At 41.7% G+C, this 13,840-nt stretch overlaps 1 protein-coding gene across 1 annotated transcript in view; it reads left to right on the forward strand.

Annotated features, from left to right (window-relative positions):
• Nucleotides 1-13,840, forward strand: part of Sorcs3 (sortilin related VPS10 domain containing receptor 3) — a 604,602-nt gene that overhangs the window by 508,023 nt on the left and 82,739 nt on the right. Inside the window, exons 10-13 of the mRNA XM_060390926.1 lie at nt 4,071-4,217; nt 5,759-5,861; nt 11,195-11,271; nt 13,183-13,274. Of these exons, the coding sequence (XP_060246909.1) occupies nt 4,071-4,217; nt 5,759-5,861; nt 11,195-11,271; nt 13,183-13,274 (419 nt within the window). The remainder of the gene's footprint in view (nt 1-4,070; nt 4,218-5,758; nt 5,862-11,194; nt 11,272-13,182; nt 13,275-13,840) is intronic.

Here is a 13,840-nt window from a genome sequence, read left to right on the forward strand (position 1 = left end):
GATTACAGTCTGTATGCTCTATCATTGGAGGTTCGTTCTTCACTTCTCCAGTGACTCCACTGAGCTCTCTCTACATGGACAAAGAAACTAACTCTTTCAGTGAGCCCCTGTGTCTCAGTTCTCTGTCTATTCATTGATATTTCTCTTCCTTACCCATCTCTAGTGCCTCCCCTCCATTCTACCTGATTCTATAACCTTAAGTGTCTACTCATGGTCCAGATGGATAGCTGCTTATAAACTCCATGGGGACTTTTTCCCTGACTGACCTTGGTCAGTCCCTCACTGTAATTCTGATACTAGGAACAGCCCACGGCAGATCATACTAATTGCTTTTTCTCAGCGGATCCCTAGTTTCCTTGTCCTGAGGTCACAAGGACATGGTCAACAGATGACCGTGCCACCTGGACACCATGATCTGCCAAGGGGCCTGTAGCCCGTGTTCCTCTGCACCTCAACCTGATTCCCAGGGGGAAAGTGAGTCTTGCCAGCCTAAGACTATCGCATTAACTTTCTTGGGGAGATGAAACCAAATGTTTGTTCACCCCAGATTGGGCATCAGAAGTAAGAGTCCACCAAAGTCCAACCTGGAGAACCTGTGAGTTTACAGCACTGGTCAAAGATCAGTTTCTGGTACAGAAGTGATTCTCTGAAATAGCTGTGTCATGGCAAAGCTCCACTTCTTCATATGTAATGGCCTCATGCAAGCAGCATCATGGAGTCAAACCTTCATTTAACCTTCTGATGTATGATAGCATCATCCAAGATTATGTGCACATGTGGGAAGGCAAGAGGAAATAATGGCTATGGTCTTAAAGTGAGAGCCTCATGGTGACACTTTTTTCCTCCTCCTCCTCTTTCCAGGGTGCATCAGTAGTCTGTTAGTTAACATTACAATATACCTAGCTACTTTTGTGTTGTTCTCAATTAGTTGCCATGGCTAGCTAGCCAAGGTAATCTTTAATATGGTAAACATGTAATGCACAAAGAGTAAAGCCGTGCTGTAACAGACAGTTGTATGCCTGGGCACCAGCACATGCTTCTCAGTAGACTTTCAGGGACACCAGCAGCAGCCACACTAATGACTTCACCCTGCAATGGGAAAAAGAATATTCAAAGTTAATGGAATGCCAAGCTCCTGCTCCAACGAAGACCAAAACCACATACCTCATTTCCTAATTCCATTCCACTCCATGCAGCAAGGCAAAGAAGTGCTGAAGATTCTCTTCTGTCAGAAAAGTGTGTACATGTAGGTCTCCCAACACAGAGCTACGAGCATGAATATTAGGATGTAGAATGAATCTGTTTGTAACTTGGGTTGCAACCAAAGAGTGGAAGTTCTTGGCCAGAAAGACCCAGGGACTGAGTGTATCAAACTGATCATCCATTTACTTAAACAAGACACGAAGCCAAGGTTTTGTGCCAGAAATGATGTGCAGGCCATGAACCATCACACACAAATGCGATGTGCTGGAGTTTTTCAGGGCACTAGGGAGATTGTTGTGGCATTGTGTCCAGCTGCAAGAAAGACAAGTGCAGGGCTGCTTCCACAGAATTCCATGGAAATACCTTTTTTCCTAGAGCTTTTGGGTTCCATTCTCGTGGTTTTGATTGTGGTACCTTTCTGTTTAACTCAGAGAAATTTCCCATCTTGGTGGGTGGTGTTCTCCTGGGGGAAATGGAACAAGCACATTTTTGTTTGTTTAACATGCTCATCCTGTGTGTGTTTGCATATCCCTGTTCCCAGGGAAGGTTGTCACAGGCAATTTCCAGCAACAGTGGGTCATGGACCCAGAGTCAGACCTGTTTGCATCCTTCCAGGAAGTAAACAGCAAGGCCCTGAGTGTGAGTTACTAGAAGGCAACTGATTTAGGAGAGAGACACTTCTCTCACAGACTAGAAAAGATGGGACCAGCTTTGCGGCCAGAGAGAACTGCAGAAAAGGCTCCCCTTTGGCAGGAGGACCTACAGGAAGTAAAATAATATTTCATTCTCAAGGAGGAAAGTCAGGCAGGAGATTCAATCAGCACACTTGGCAGTGGATTTTAAAGAATGAGCTTGGAGGCCGCAGAGATGTTGTGCATCTAAGGATAATGGCTTAAGTCCTAGTACCACTGAACAAGGGAAGCACCAATTAAGTGCCAACAATCCTGGCTCTAAGGCATCTGGTGACGTTTTTGGACTAACATACATACTCCACATGTAATATCTCACAGACATACAAATAAATAAGTGAAATTAACCATTAAACGGTATCCTGGCTGCTTGGGAGTATGTGAGACTTGAGTCTTCCCAAAATACACTGATGGGAAGCTGTTGAGAAAAGGAGGGATAAAGCTAGGGACCCATGCCTCTTGCACACTGAGCCCCATAATCTTTAGAGATTCTCTGCCAGTACCTTCAGTTCAAGGTAACGGTCTAATCGTCTGTTCCATCCATTGCTGGCTCATTGTCAAGTTCGTCCAGTGCTGTCCTTTCCTGATAATTCTATTCTCTGTCTTACATTCTCTGTTCATTTGTTTGAGGCTTTTTTTGTTTGTCTTATTTGGGTTGGCATTCTCCTCCAAGGCCAGTCAGGTTACTACAAAGATGAACTATAAAAAGCCTTTAGTTCATCAACTAAAGTATGTCATTTAGGAGAAGAGAAGAGAAGGGGAAAACATCCTGCCTTGGTGAAACTTCTCCTTTCCTCCCACTGGTGTTCCTTCAGAGCTGTGGTGAATTTCAATGAACCATGATCCTTCAAGAATGGAGAAAAAAGAAAATTAGAACTTAGACACATCTCAGTATTAGCCAGTGTGTTACTTACTTTTCTGGTTGCTATAGCAAGCACCTGGCAAAAGCAGTTTGAAGGAGGAGGGGCTTATTTTGGCACACAACTTGGGAAAGCCACAACAGCAGAAGGGTGAGGTGGCTGGCCATACTGTGTCTATAGTCTAGAAACAGAGATCGATGAACCACGATAAGCTAGCTTTGCCCTACAGTCAGGATGGGATTTCCTTCTTCAGTTAAATCTTTTTGGAAATACTCTCAAATGTATTCTCAGAGGTGTCTTTCCATAGGCACTATATCTCCAGTCCAGTTGACAATCAAAGCACATCCAGCAGCCTGCTTTTCAACTGTGTGTGTGTTAGTGTACAATTTCCACTTGGGTGCACACATTCAGAACTGAAACACACATACAGCCCCCCATACACTCTGTCATGTTTTTAATACACTATTTTATTTATCACGCACACACACAAAATCTTGTTTAGGTTTTCACTTTGGAATATACTGGCAGCTATAAGAATCATTTCCTGTTATAAGACATTGTCATTCTAAGAGGCTTCTTTCCAGCATATAGAATAAAAGTTTAAATGGAATTTTCACTTAGCATAGGGTGCATCTAATTGATAAATCAACTCCAGCTACTTGTTTTGTAGTGGTGTTCTTTATTCCTTCAAAATATCAAGGGCATGAAAATCCCAATACATTAGGGACTCTGGCAAGAGCATTCTGCATTATCTCATAGGACCTTTGTCAGCAAACTAGAGAGAAAAAAGAGAAACCACTGATTTTAAAGTCACCTAAAGATGCTATATGAATTACACAAAGTCATACAGTGAGCAAGGAGCGTGCACTGATATCAGCTCTCCATGCTGGAGCATCTGCTGCATGATTCCTATCTTATTTCTAAGAGGTATTGGTGGATGGCCACCCTAAAGGGTGCTCCCTTGGTGGCATCAAAACCTGCTTACTAGAATCCCTTGAGCTAAAATAGTTGTCTTTGGAAGTGGTGAATCCTTAGGTCATTATCAGAGGAACAGTTAATAGTTAATTAAAGATATTATTCCATAGAACAAAAAAACAGAGAGGTAAGGTGGGGAAAATCTGATGTGTAAGATGGGAGGGACTGTATAGGGACCCAGTATAGGTAAGAAAGTGGACAGAGACCTTGGGGGATATGACATTACTGCATTCCTTATCTTCTCTTTTGCACCCCCTGTAAGATGCCGGTGATTCTTTCTGAGTTTCTCCAAGGCTACCGTCATTGGCCCATCGTGGTTCCCCATCTCTCACCTTTTTCCTAGGTAGCAGGTATCAAGGGGACATTCCTGGCAAACAAGAAGGTGGATGACCAGGTGAAGACTTACATCACTTACAACAAAGGCAGGGATTGGCGTCTATTACAAGCTCCAGACGTGGACCTGCGAGGAAACCCAGTGCACTGCTTACTGGTCAGTTATCCAGTCCCATGTGGAGTTCACGGGGCAGGTCGCTTCCCTGGGGAACTTGTATCAAGGGCTCACTTCTGTCATTAGATCTTAGCAACCTGGCTGGTGCTGAGCAATTTCAGGAGTACTGGGCTGGGCTGCAGACTCAGATCACTACTCTAACTGAATGGAAGACTCAGTGGATTGCATGGGTTTCCATTTAGTCTAGGCAATGTCCTACAGCTGATGGCAAAATAAAGAAGTGGAGAATGAGGCTGTACTTAGCAGTAAAAGTTCAAGACAGGACTCAGTAGGGCTAACCCATATGTTAATTGATTATTTGTTCAGTGCTAAATAGATTCAGAGTATGCAAAGATTATCTTGGAAAGCCAGGATTGTCAACACAGAAAGTTCCATCAACCTGTTGGTTTTTGAAGGTCCTTGTTATGAGAATATGGAGGCAGACAGTGTGGAGGACATGTCTAAGATGACATCTCTGCTCTAAGTTGACTCAGCTTTACAGTGGTGAGGAAAGATAATTAACAAAAATATAGCCATCAGTTCCCTCTTAGTGAATGCTGCCACTGGAAGCCATTCTAAGATCTCAGATATGTGACTGTGTTTATCCTGAGCCAAAGGTTGTCTTCTGCCATGTATTAAAAAAGATTTCTGAGCCGAGTGACTTGTAGACCTTATGTTAAAATCTAGTCATGCATAGGTCCACTACCATTTTGTAATTTTCAGACCAGTTCCCCACTTTGGCTTGTTTAGTGTTTGTTGTGGCTTTGGTGTGATGCTAGGAATGTCACACTGGAATGCCTACCCACTGGAACAGCTCATACAATCTTGAGGTGTTCATTTAGTCTCTTTTCGCTGTTAAACCTTGATGCTTCATCTTCCCCTCTTCATCTAATTTTCTCTTAATCTCAGTTTGTCTTCATCATATTTATTTTTATTTTATAGGATTATCTCTATATATCACCAAAACCCTTTCTATAATGGGCTCAAAAAAAAGTCACTGGAAAAAAGTTCAATGGCCAGTGAATTTTAGATAATGGCTCCAAATGTTTTAAGTGAAATTATATTCAGGATCAAAATATACAAACACAAAAATAGAGGTACTGTGGCCCAAGAAACTAGTTGAGAGCCTGGACTCTGTCATGTGGTTTCTCTCCCTGGTGATCCCTTGCTGTTCTAATAAGCAGGGTTTGATGGTTTCCATCATATCTGGAAGGACACTTATCATCCTTGGTGAAGGAAAGAAGTAGGGTGCTTTCTAAAGCTAACCATGAACTAGAGCTTGAAAGCTGCCTTGACTGCAGAAGAGGGGAGAAGGCATTTGATTCTGGATGAGGGAGAGTGAGGAGGAGACTGTGAGAGATGCTTGGAGCAACCTCTAATGTGAAGAAGTACTGGGTACACCGGGTAGATGGGTCTGAGTGTTCAGCATCTGGAGAATCGCTGTTTCTAGAAGACATGCATCTGGAAACCCCACCTCTCATAGTGCAGGGGTGAGGGATGGCCAGAGATTCCTGGAAATAAATTATTTTTCTTCTTCGTTCTAGCCCTTCTGTTCCTTACACCTGCATTTGCAGCTCTCTGAAAACCCATATTCCTCTGGAAGAATCTCAAGCAAGGACACTGCCCCTGGACTTGTGGTAGCCACAGGTAAGAAACATTCCATGGGCTTCTTTTTCATCAACCTGTGGGTCATGGGTTCATTTGAACATTACATGAAAATTCCCCCAGAAAATGAGCAAGATTGTTCAATCCTCAACACCCTTCTAAGAAACTAAGATGCAAAGTGCTTTGTACAGCTGAGAGCTTCTAGGTTAATTTATCCTGCCCCATGTCCCAGTGTGGTCCTCTGCTGCTGGTGGAAGGCCAGCATTCCTGTCAACTGACTGATCAGAGAGATTGGAATAGGGAATTCTCAGCTTCAGAAAACATGCAGTACAAACTTCCCAGCTTTCCAAATATCAGGTAGGGCAGTTTTCTCTTTACACAGAAGATACTTTACAGAGGGTTTCACCCGAGAGCTGTTTTTAATCAGGAGGTCTCTGGTGCATGTAAAGGGTTGTTTACACATGATTAAGCACTTGGCAGAGAGCCTAGGGAAAGGGGCAGAAAAACTTCAGGTTGCGACATTGGAGCCACTGTCCATTGAACATCAATCAAAAGTGACTATAAAGCAACTCTCAGATGAAATGGAAGTCTCTGGGGAATGTGCCTGGATTAACATGCATTTGATTTGCATATACCTTTTCAGGAATACATTGTTGGCATAAAGGAATATGGCTTTTAATCTTAGAACTTACAGCTCTGGTGTTCAGGAAGTTAGTTTATACTAATGTCTACTGATAGAAGTAGACATTATTTGACTGCTTCTGATGATAGCCAAGCATCGCTCAACTCATCTATTCTGAACTTTTGTGTTTTGATTGGCAAAGTGGACATATACAAAAGCTAACATAGGTACATTGCAAGATTAAATGAAGAAATGAATTTCATATGCTTCCAAATGTTCAGGATGTATTGGCTATTCTGCATAAGATACCTTTCATCACTTGGTATCCTTGGCATTAAAGATGTTCTTGCATCAGAAGAAGGTAGTTTGTTTTTCCTCCTTCAATAAGATCTATGATTATATATGTACATTATGCCTGTGATGAAATTCAGGAGCCCTGTCATCCCACTTTCTAAGCTGAGCCTATGACACTTACTAGGGTGGTGAGTGTGACATAGTTTATAACTTCTGAGCTTCCTATTCTCATTTGTGAAACAGAAATTGTTATTTTCCTTATGAAGTTACGGTGAGAATAGAGAAGACCATGTCTATAAGATTGGACAAAGTACTCAGAGTAGGCAGGATGGTATTGGCAATAAACACTTGAAAATTAGTCTACCAACCAAGGACCATGCATGGAGCTAACCTAGAACCCCTGCTCAGACATAGCCCATGGCAGCTGAGCATCCAAGGGGTTTTCCTAGTAAGGGGAACAAAGACTGTCTCTGACATGAACTCAGTGGCTGGCTTTTTGACCCCCACTCCCCGAGGTAAGAGCAGCCTTGCTAGGCCACAGAGAAGGACATTGTAATCAGTCCTGATGAGACCTGATAAACTAGGGTCAAATGGAAGGGGAGGAGGACCTTCCCTATCAGTGGACTTAGAGAGGAGTGGGGAGAAGATGAGGGAGGAAGGGTGGGATTGGGAGGGAATGAGGGAGGGGCTACAGCTGGGATACAAAGTAAATAAAATGTAATTAATAAAAAAAGTAAAAATTAAAAAAAGAAAATTAGTCTAATGTTATGTCTTTTATGAGCAGGCATTCAGACATTAAATACTCATTTTTAATATTTTGTCACATATATGAAAGCTTACTAATTCCCTTCTTTTGACCATAAACCCCTGAAGCTTCTTGCCAGCCATGAGCATCGTGAGAGCTAAGACACAGATGATAAGATCTTGAGTCAACCTCTTGGCTTTTACTTCCTTTACCCAGCTTCCCTTACTTTGCTGACCTTCACTGCTGTGCAAGGAGGTGTGCGGGTGTGGGGGAGGGAGTGCTTCAAGTACCTTCCTTACATGTGTGCCCTGTTCCCTCTATCTTCCTGAAGAGTTCAGGACTCTATCTCCCACCCTTCCTATCTACTATCTTTTCCCACGTTGTCTTGAGGACTGCTCTCTCAGAAGCTGTGGGTGAATGCGTGTTCTCAGATTCCTTCTCACCTCTTGTTGGCTGGAGAGTTCAGGTTTAGTAAGCAGAAGCTTTAGCCTAAGCACTGGCTCCACTACTAGTTAAGACTTGCAGCCCAGTAGGTCACAGTACCTTACAGTGTGAAAAGCATGCTCCTTGCCTTGACTATACAGCAATGGGGTGGATGAGACAATGAAAATCATCTTTAGCTCACAGACAGTTCACATCTTTAGTTCACATCTTTAGTTCTGAGACAAAGGGCAGGTGGGCGGTGGCATCAAGACCAAGCACACTATTCTTCTCACTAGCAAAAAGTGGTTAATCCAGTAACCACTAGCTGTGCCCTCTCCATGGCTAACACACCCTGGCACTGCTTCCTACAAACTGTGAATATCCACACCTCATGTTGCCTTAATTCTCCATGTAATTGGCTGTTTGTTTGTTTGTTTGTTTGTTTCTATACTGAGCTCTTGGCATCCTTGTCTAGGTCCCGTTGCCACCATTTGGGGAAGCATTGCTAACCTGCTAGCTAACCCAGAGTACATCTCTTCCCTGCCCCTTTCCAAGTCCACTGATAAGGGAGAACCTCCTCCCTTACATCTGATACTGGTTTATCAGGTGTCTTCAGGACTGGTTGCAAAGTCCTCCTCTGTGGCCTAGCAAGGCTGCTCCTCCCTGGGGAGGGGAGAGGGAGGTCAAAGAGCCCGCCATCGAGTTCATGTCAGAAACAGTCCCTTTTCCCCTTATTAGGGTACCCACTTGGATACTGAGCTACCAAGGGCTACATCTGAGCAGGGGCTCTAGGTTGCATCCATACATGGTCCTTGTTTTTCTCTTTATTTCACAAGTGTTGAAAGAGCAAACAATGGTTGCAGTGACAGGAAACAGACAAAAGAATGTTGAGTAAAGGTACCACAAACATCAATAGAACCTTATTGTTTACCAACTGAGTTGTTGGTAGGAAAGTTCCCCATTTTCCTGTCTCATGCCTCTTTCTTGCTTCCTGGATGCCCCTCAGGTGACTACGGCTTGCTTCCAGCCTGATCCTCCATTCCCTTTAGTCAGCTCTTCTTCCTTTGATATCACCTGTTATTCCTGATTTGTTTGCCCACTGAGGGGCATAAAGACTGAACATGGCCAAGCATAAATTCATACTTGAAACATCTACTCTGTTTCCCAATCTGGAACCTAGTGTCTGGTCCCTGTAGTTAGGTGTGCATTTCACAGAATGACAGAATGCCCTTCAGATGACGGAAGATACTTCTGAAAACAGACTCTGTGAAGTGGGCTTCTTAACAACATAAAAGTACCAAATCAACATGGTGAGGCTTTTAAAGAGAGATTGAAAATATCAGAACCAATGTCTGAGGAGGTAAAAAGCCAGTAGAATACATTCTGAGGGACCATGCTAGGGATGGCAAATACATAGCTCTCTCTTCCTCTCCCTCTCTCCTGTTTGTCTTAATAGACTTTACTAAAGTATCTAATGGATTGCTTCACTCTGTTCTCTTGAAAGCAGTGTTCCTGGTAACAACCATGAAACCACTATATATACACACACACACACACACATATATATATATATATCCATATATATGTATATACACAAATATATATAATATATAATATAATGTATGTATTATATTATATATGTATGTATATATTATATATGTGTGTGTTATATATAATATATTACATATATATTATATATAATATGTATAGGTATTTTTGTCTGTTCTCCCTTATTCCTGTACCCAAAGAGATTAATTTCCAGACAGATTTCTATCTATGCAGTGGCTCCTGGAGTTTCTCCTCTCTCCTTTAACATCTACTTCCTGAGCCTTAAGCACTGGGCCTATTTTTGGAAGCCCTAGTGTCAAAACAAGTTGGCTAACTGTGTGTTCCTTGATGCTGACAGGAGCTTGACAAGCTGTACCCTGGCTTTAATTTCTCACTTTGAAGTATTAAATGTCAGGAGCTCAATTAACATTTTCATTATTGCATTTTTATTGTGCTCTTATTTAGGTTACAGATGTGTGGGAGATTTTCCTTCCTGCTATGTTTAATGAAAAAAATATCAACCAACACGATACACTTCCATGTTTAGGGTGCATTCTTCATTTTTTAACATGTCTTCAAGTGCAAAGCAAAATAAGAAGTTCACTCAGTTCTTTATTTGCACTGTCATTCCACAGTTATATATAGTATCGTGTGAAGAGCCCTGGTGTGGGATCGTGATGAGACTCCACACGAGTAATACTAGGGCAATATAAGCAGAGAAAAAATAGCTACTTTCTTTTTACATTTGTTTATCATGTGTATCTGCGTTTGTGTGTATGTGGAAATCAGAGAATAATTTGAGGGAGTTGCTTCTTTCCTTCCACCAGTTGGTCTGGGGGGATCAAATTCAGTGTATGAAGAATGGCAGTGAGTTACTGCTTAATTAACAATTTGGGCCATCACTTCTGTCCCAACTATTTTCTTTTTCTTGTATATTTTCATTTCTTTTTGAAGCTTTTGAATATTATTATGCCAATTTTAAACATTTATATGACATATTTTGGTCATTTTCTATCCCTGTTACCCTCTCACACCCTCATCCCACTCTTCATGAAACCCTTCTTTTTCCCAAGGAGCCTCCTCATATTTTAACATCTTTTTGTTTTTTGATAATTTCATAAATCTGTATTTTTATTAAATCTATACTCCTTTTCCCTCCTTCCAATTCCTCCCCTATCTCTCTACCACCTTTCTCTCCCAACTTCATATGCTCTTTTTTAAACCAAATGTATTGCAGTAGATTTAAATAGATCACGCAATAAGTCAGCACATTTGTGTTGGAACCAGCTACACATCTACACATACACACACATCCGTGCATCCATACTAATGCACAAACTTGCTTTCCTTCGGCTAAAATCATACTTCTGGATGAAGAACCGTCTTTCCCATCCTCTGTATCCATGTCTACTCTTCTGCTCCTCACCATCATCAGCGCACACCAGTCAGGGCCAATTTGAAACAATACTGGTAGTCAGAGTAAATGATTCTCAAGCTCTTCAGCAGTCAGTCCTCTGAGTCCTAACATATAAAGATGCATTGCTGTTCACTTGCTTTTCTCATAATTAGTTTTTTTTTTTTCCTGCTGGGCTTTTATTTATAGGTGACCTCAGGAAAGGGTGTACACAAATAAACTGTAATCATCTTTGGGGAAAACTTTCCTCTGCCACTACTCCTCTAACCCTCAGCACACTTAAAATGTAAACTTCTTGACAATTTCAAGTGATTCTTCCTATGTTTCAGGCAACATTGGCTCAGAACTCTCCTATACTGATATTGGTGTGTTCATCTCCTCCGATGGGGGCAACACTTGGAGACAGGTAAGTGGGATGATTCAAGAAGGGAGACATTTAGAAGAAAGTCTGCTAACATCTCCCCTCCCTGCAGAGTCTTGGACTTGAAAAAGATTTGGCTAGCTATCCACTTTCCTGGATATAACTGCAGTTTAGAGGGGTAATAGTGGGTGGAAGACCTGGACCTGGAAGAGGAAAACCTTGACTTGAACTGGCTGGATATGTCATCCCTTCGGCAGGATGTATGTAACAGATAAATGTTGTGGTTCCCGGGGACACAATGATGACGCTGTTTCTGTCTTTAGTGTGCCAACAGATGTTTGCAAGCAGGCCTCATCAGCTTTCTCACTCTGCTTCGTTATCTGCAATGTTAAAGGATTAGAATGCTGAAACTAGAAGAACCACGGAAGTCAGTGATAATTTAATAGTTATGTAGGTTCAGCAATCAGGAAATATAAGGCAGCTTAATACACATATATCTAAAAGAAAAGCAATTTAGTGTTACACACAATAGAACTTGGAGAGATGCTAGCAATGTTCTACACAGCCATTGTAATGATACATGCTGAGTGTGAACTGAATTTTCAACTTAATTAAGTTTAATATAAGTCTCATGTGACTACTATATTAGTCAACACAGACATATTTAATGTCAGCAAAATATTAGGCAATAACCTCAAGATTTGACATTCCTTTCTTTAATGAGTTCAAAATTAAATTGAGGAAATAATTTCACATAAAATTAAATATAGTTCAGGGTGATTATATTATTTTAGTGGTATTATTCTCATGGGAAGCAAGAGTTAGTTCTACTGGGGAAACTGGAAAAGACTTAATAATTAGAGGTGATATTTTATTAAGTCTTAAAAGTAAACATTCTAACTAGGGAAGAGAAGAGAAAGATATTGAGTGTCTTGATGCCAGTGAATTCATCCTTAGCTATCTTGCTGGTTAAGTTCCAGTTTGGATGGCCAAATAAAGCCTGGCATCACCACCATCAGTACCACCTTCACTGATAATGCTGTCACTACCACCACCATAAAACTGTTGCCAAGTGCTTAACAGGCAACAGCTATTAGAAGTTCTACACAGGACACAATGAAGAGTATGTCAAATCCTTCTCCTGTAATCAGGTGACTAGAGAACAGACACACGAATAGGTGTCAACCTCCAAAATATAAGATAACCTGTTCCAAGAGCCAAAAGAGGTTAGGATCTGAAAAACAAACCCATCCAATATAAATGATCACTGTTGTCCAAGGGCCTAAAGAAATACTTCCCTGTGCCATAACCATCTCACTTTTTTTTTCTCCTGTTTCTCCAATTGCCTGAGCTTCTACTTTTCACATCAGTGCCTGGAAAAGGAAGAGTTGGCAATGGCCATGATGACAGTATTAGGAAGGAAGTGTGAGGACCACTTTCTCCTCCTCCGTGGCTTCAGTCCTGTGCCCCATCCTGTAGAAGAATCAAGGAAGTAGCGACTAGGTCTAAATGTTCGATTGTTCTAGGGTTTGGAGAAATTCTCTTTTGAGTTCTAGACAAATAAACACTAAAAAGTCATAGAGGCAGAGGAACAGAGATCAGAGAAGAAACTTATAGAGAAGCAAATATAACAAGTTTCTTTGAAATCGTGCTCTTCTCGGGGGAAGAGGTTACATAGTTGAGTATGTACCTATTGCTTCATCCTCATGTAGTATAGTGGTTCACAAGACTAGTGGGAAATGTTCTGGAAATGCCATTTGAGCGGGATAAGGAGAGCTGTCTGTTCTCTGTAAGTCCCGCTTCTCGTCTATCAAGGGCAGACAATACCTGCCAGACTAGCTAACAGGGTCACTGGAAAGCTCAAAATCCAAATGAAACAATGTGTGTGAAAAACTTCAAACTATTAAGCACTGCAAATGTAAAACATTGCTATCATTGTTGTTGCTCTTATTCCAGATCTTTGATGAAGAGTACAATGTCTGGTTCCTAGACTGGGGTGGTGCCCTCGTAGCCCTGAAACACACACCTCTGCCAGTCAGGCACTTGTGGTAAGGACAGCTCCCTACCCTATTAATGAGCAGCCCTCAGTGGAGAAGGTTGGTGAAAGTCATTCTGGATGGTTTTGCGCTCCCTTCCCATTTCCTCATCCATTATTCACCATCCCAGCTTTTCAATATTTTTATATCATCTACCTCACAGGTAACAAGAGTATGCCAGGTAATTCAGATGGGGAAGTGTGATGAATGAGGTCAGGTGGCAGGAATAGGTGGTCAGTTAAGGCAGAAAAGGAGAGAAGGACCAACAACTCAGGCAGCCTTGATTTGGAATACAAATTATGAGAGATGAAAATTGCTCTAAAGGGATGGTTAGGTTCATGTAACAGTCACTAAGTTCAGTTCTAAATATGTTTAGTTTATGATTCTATGACTACCTCATCATAGATGGCCTTCAAATGTCGTGTAGCTGTGAGGGACTTGGTGGTAGTTAAAGCTGTGGTATAGGCTGCTTAATACTCTTGGAGGGTCTGGACAATGAGTGGAAACCAGGGACTCCAGGGAAAAGACTCTTGCTGAAACCAGTCTTTAAGGAAGAAGAAAGAGAAAAAGCCAGGAAT

This window comes from Meriones unguiculatus, chromosome 1, assembly GCF_030254825.1.
Source record: "Meriones unguiculatus strain TT.TT164.6M chromosome 1, Bangor_MerUng_6.1, whole genome shotgun sequence".
NCBI classification, from domain to species: Eukaryota; Metazoa; Chordata; class Mammalia; order Rodentia; family Muridae; genus Meriones; species Meriones unguiculatus.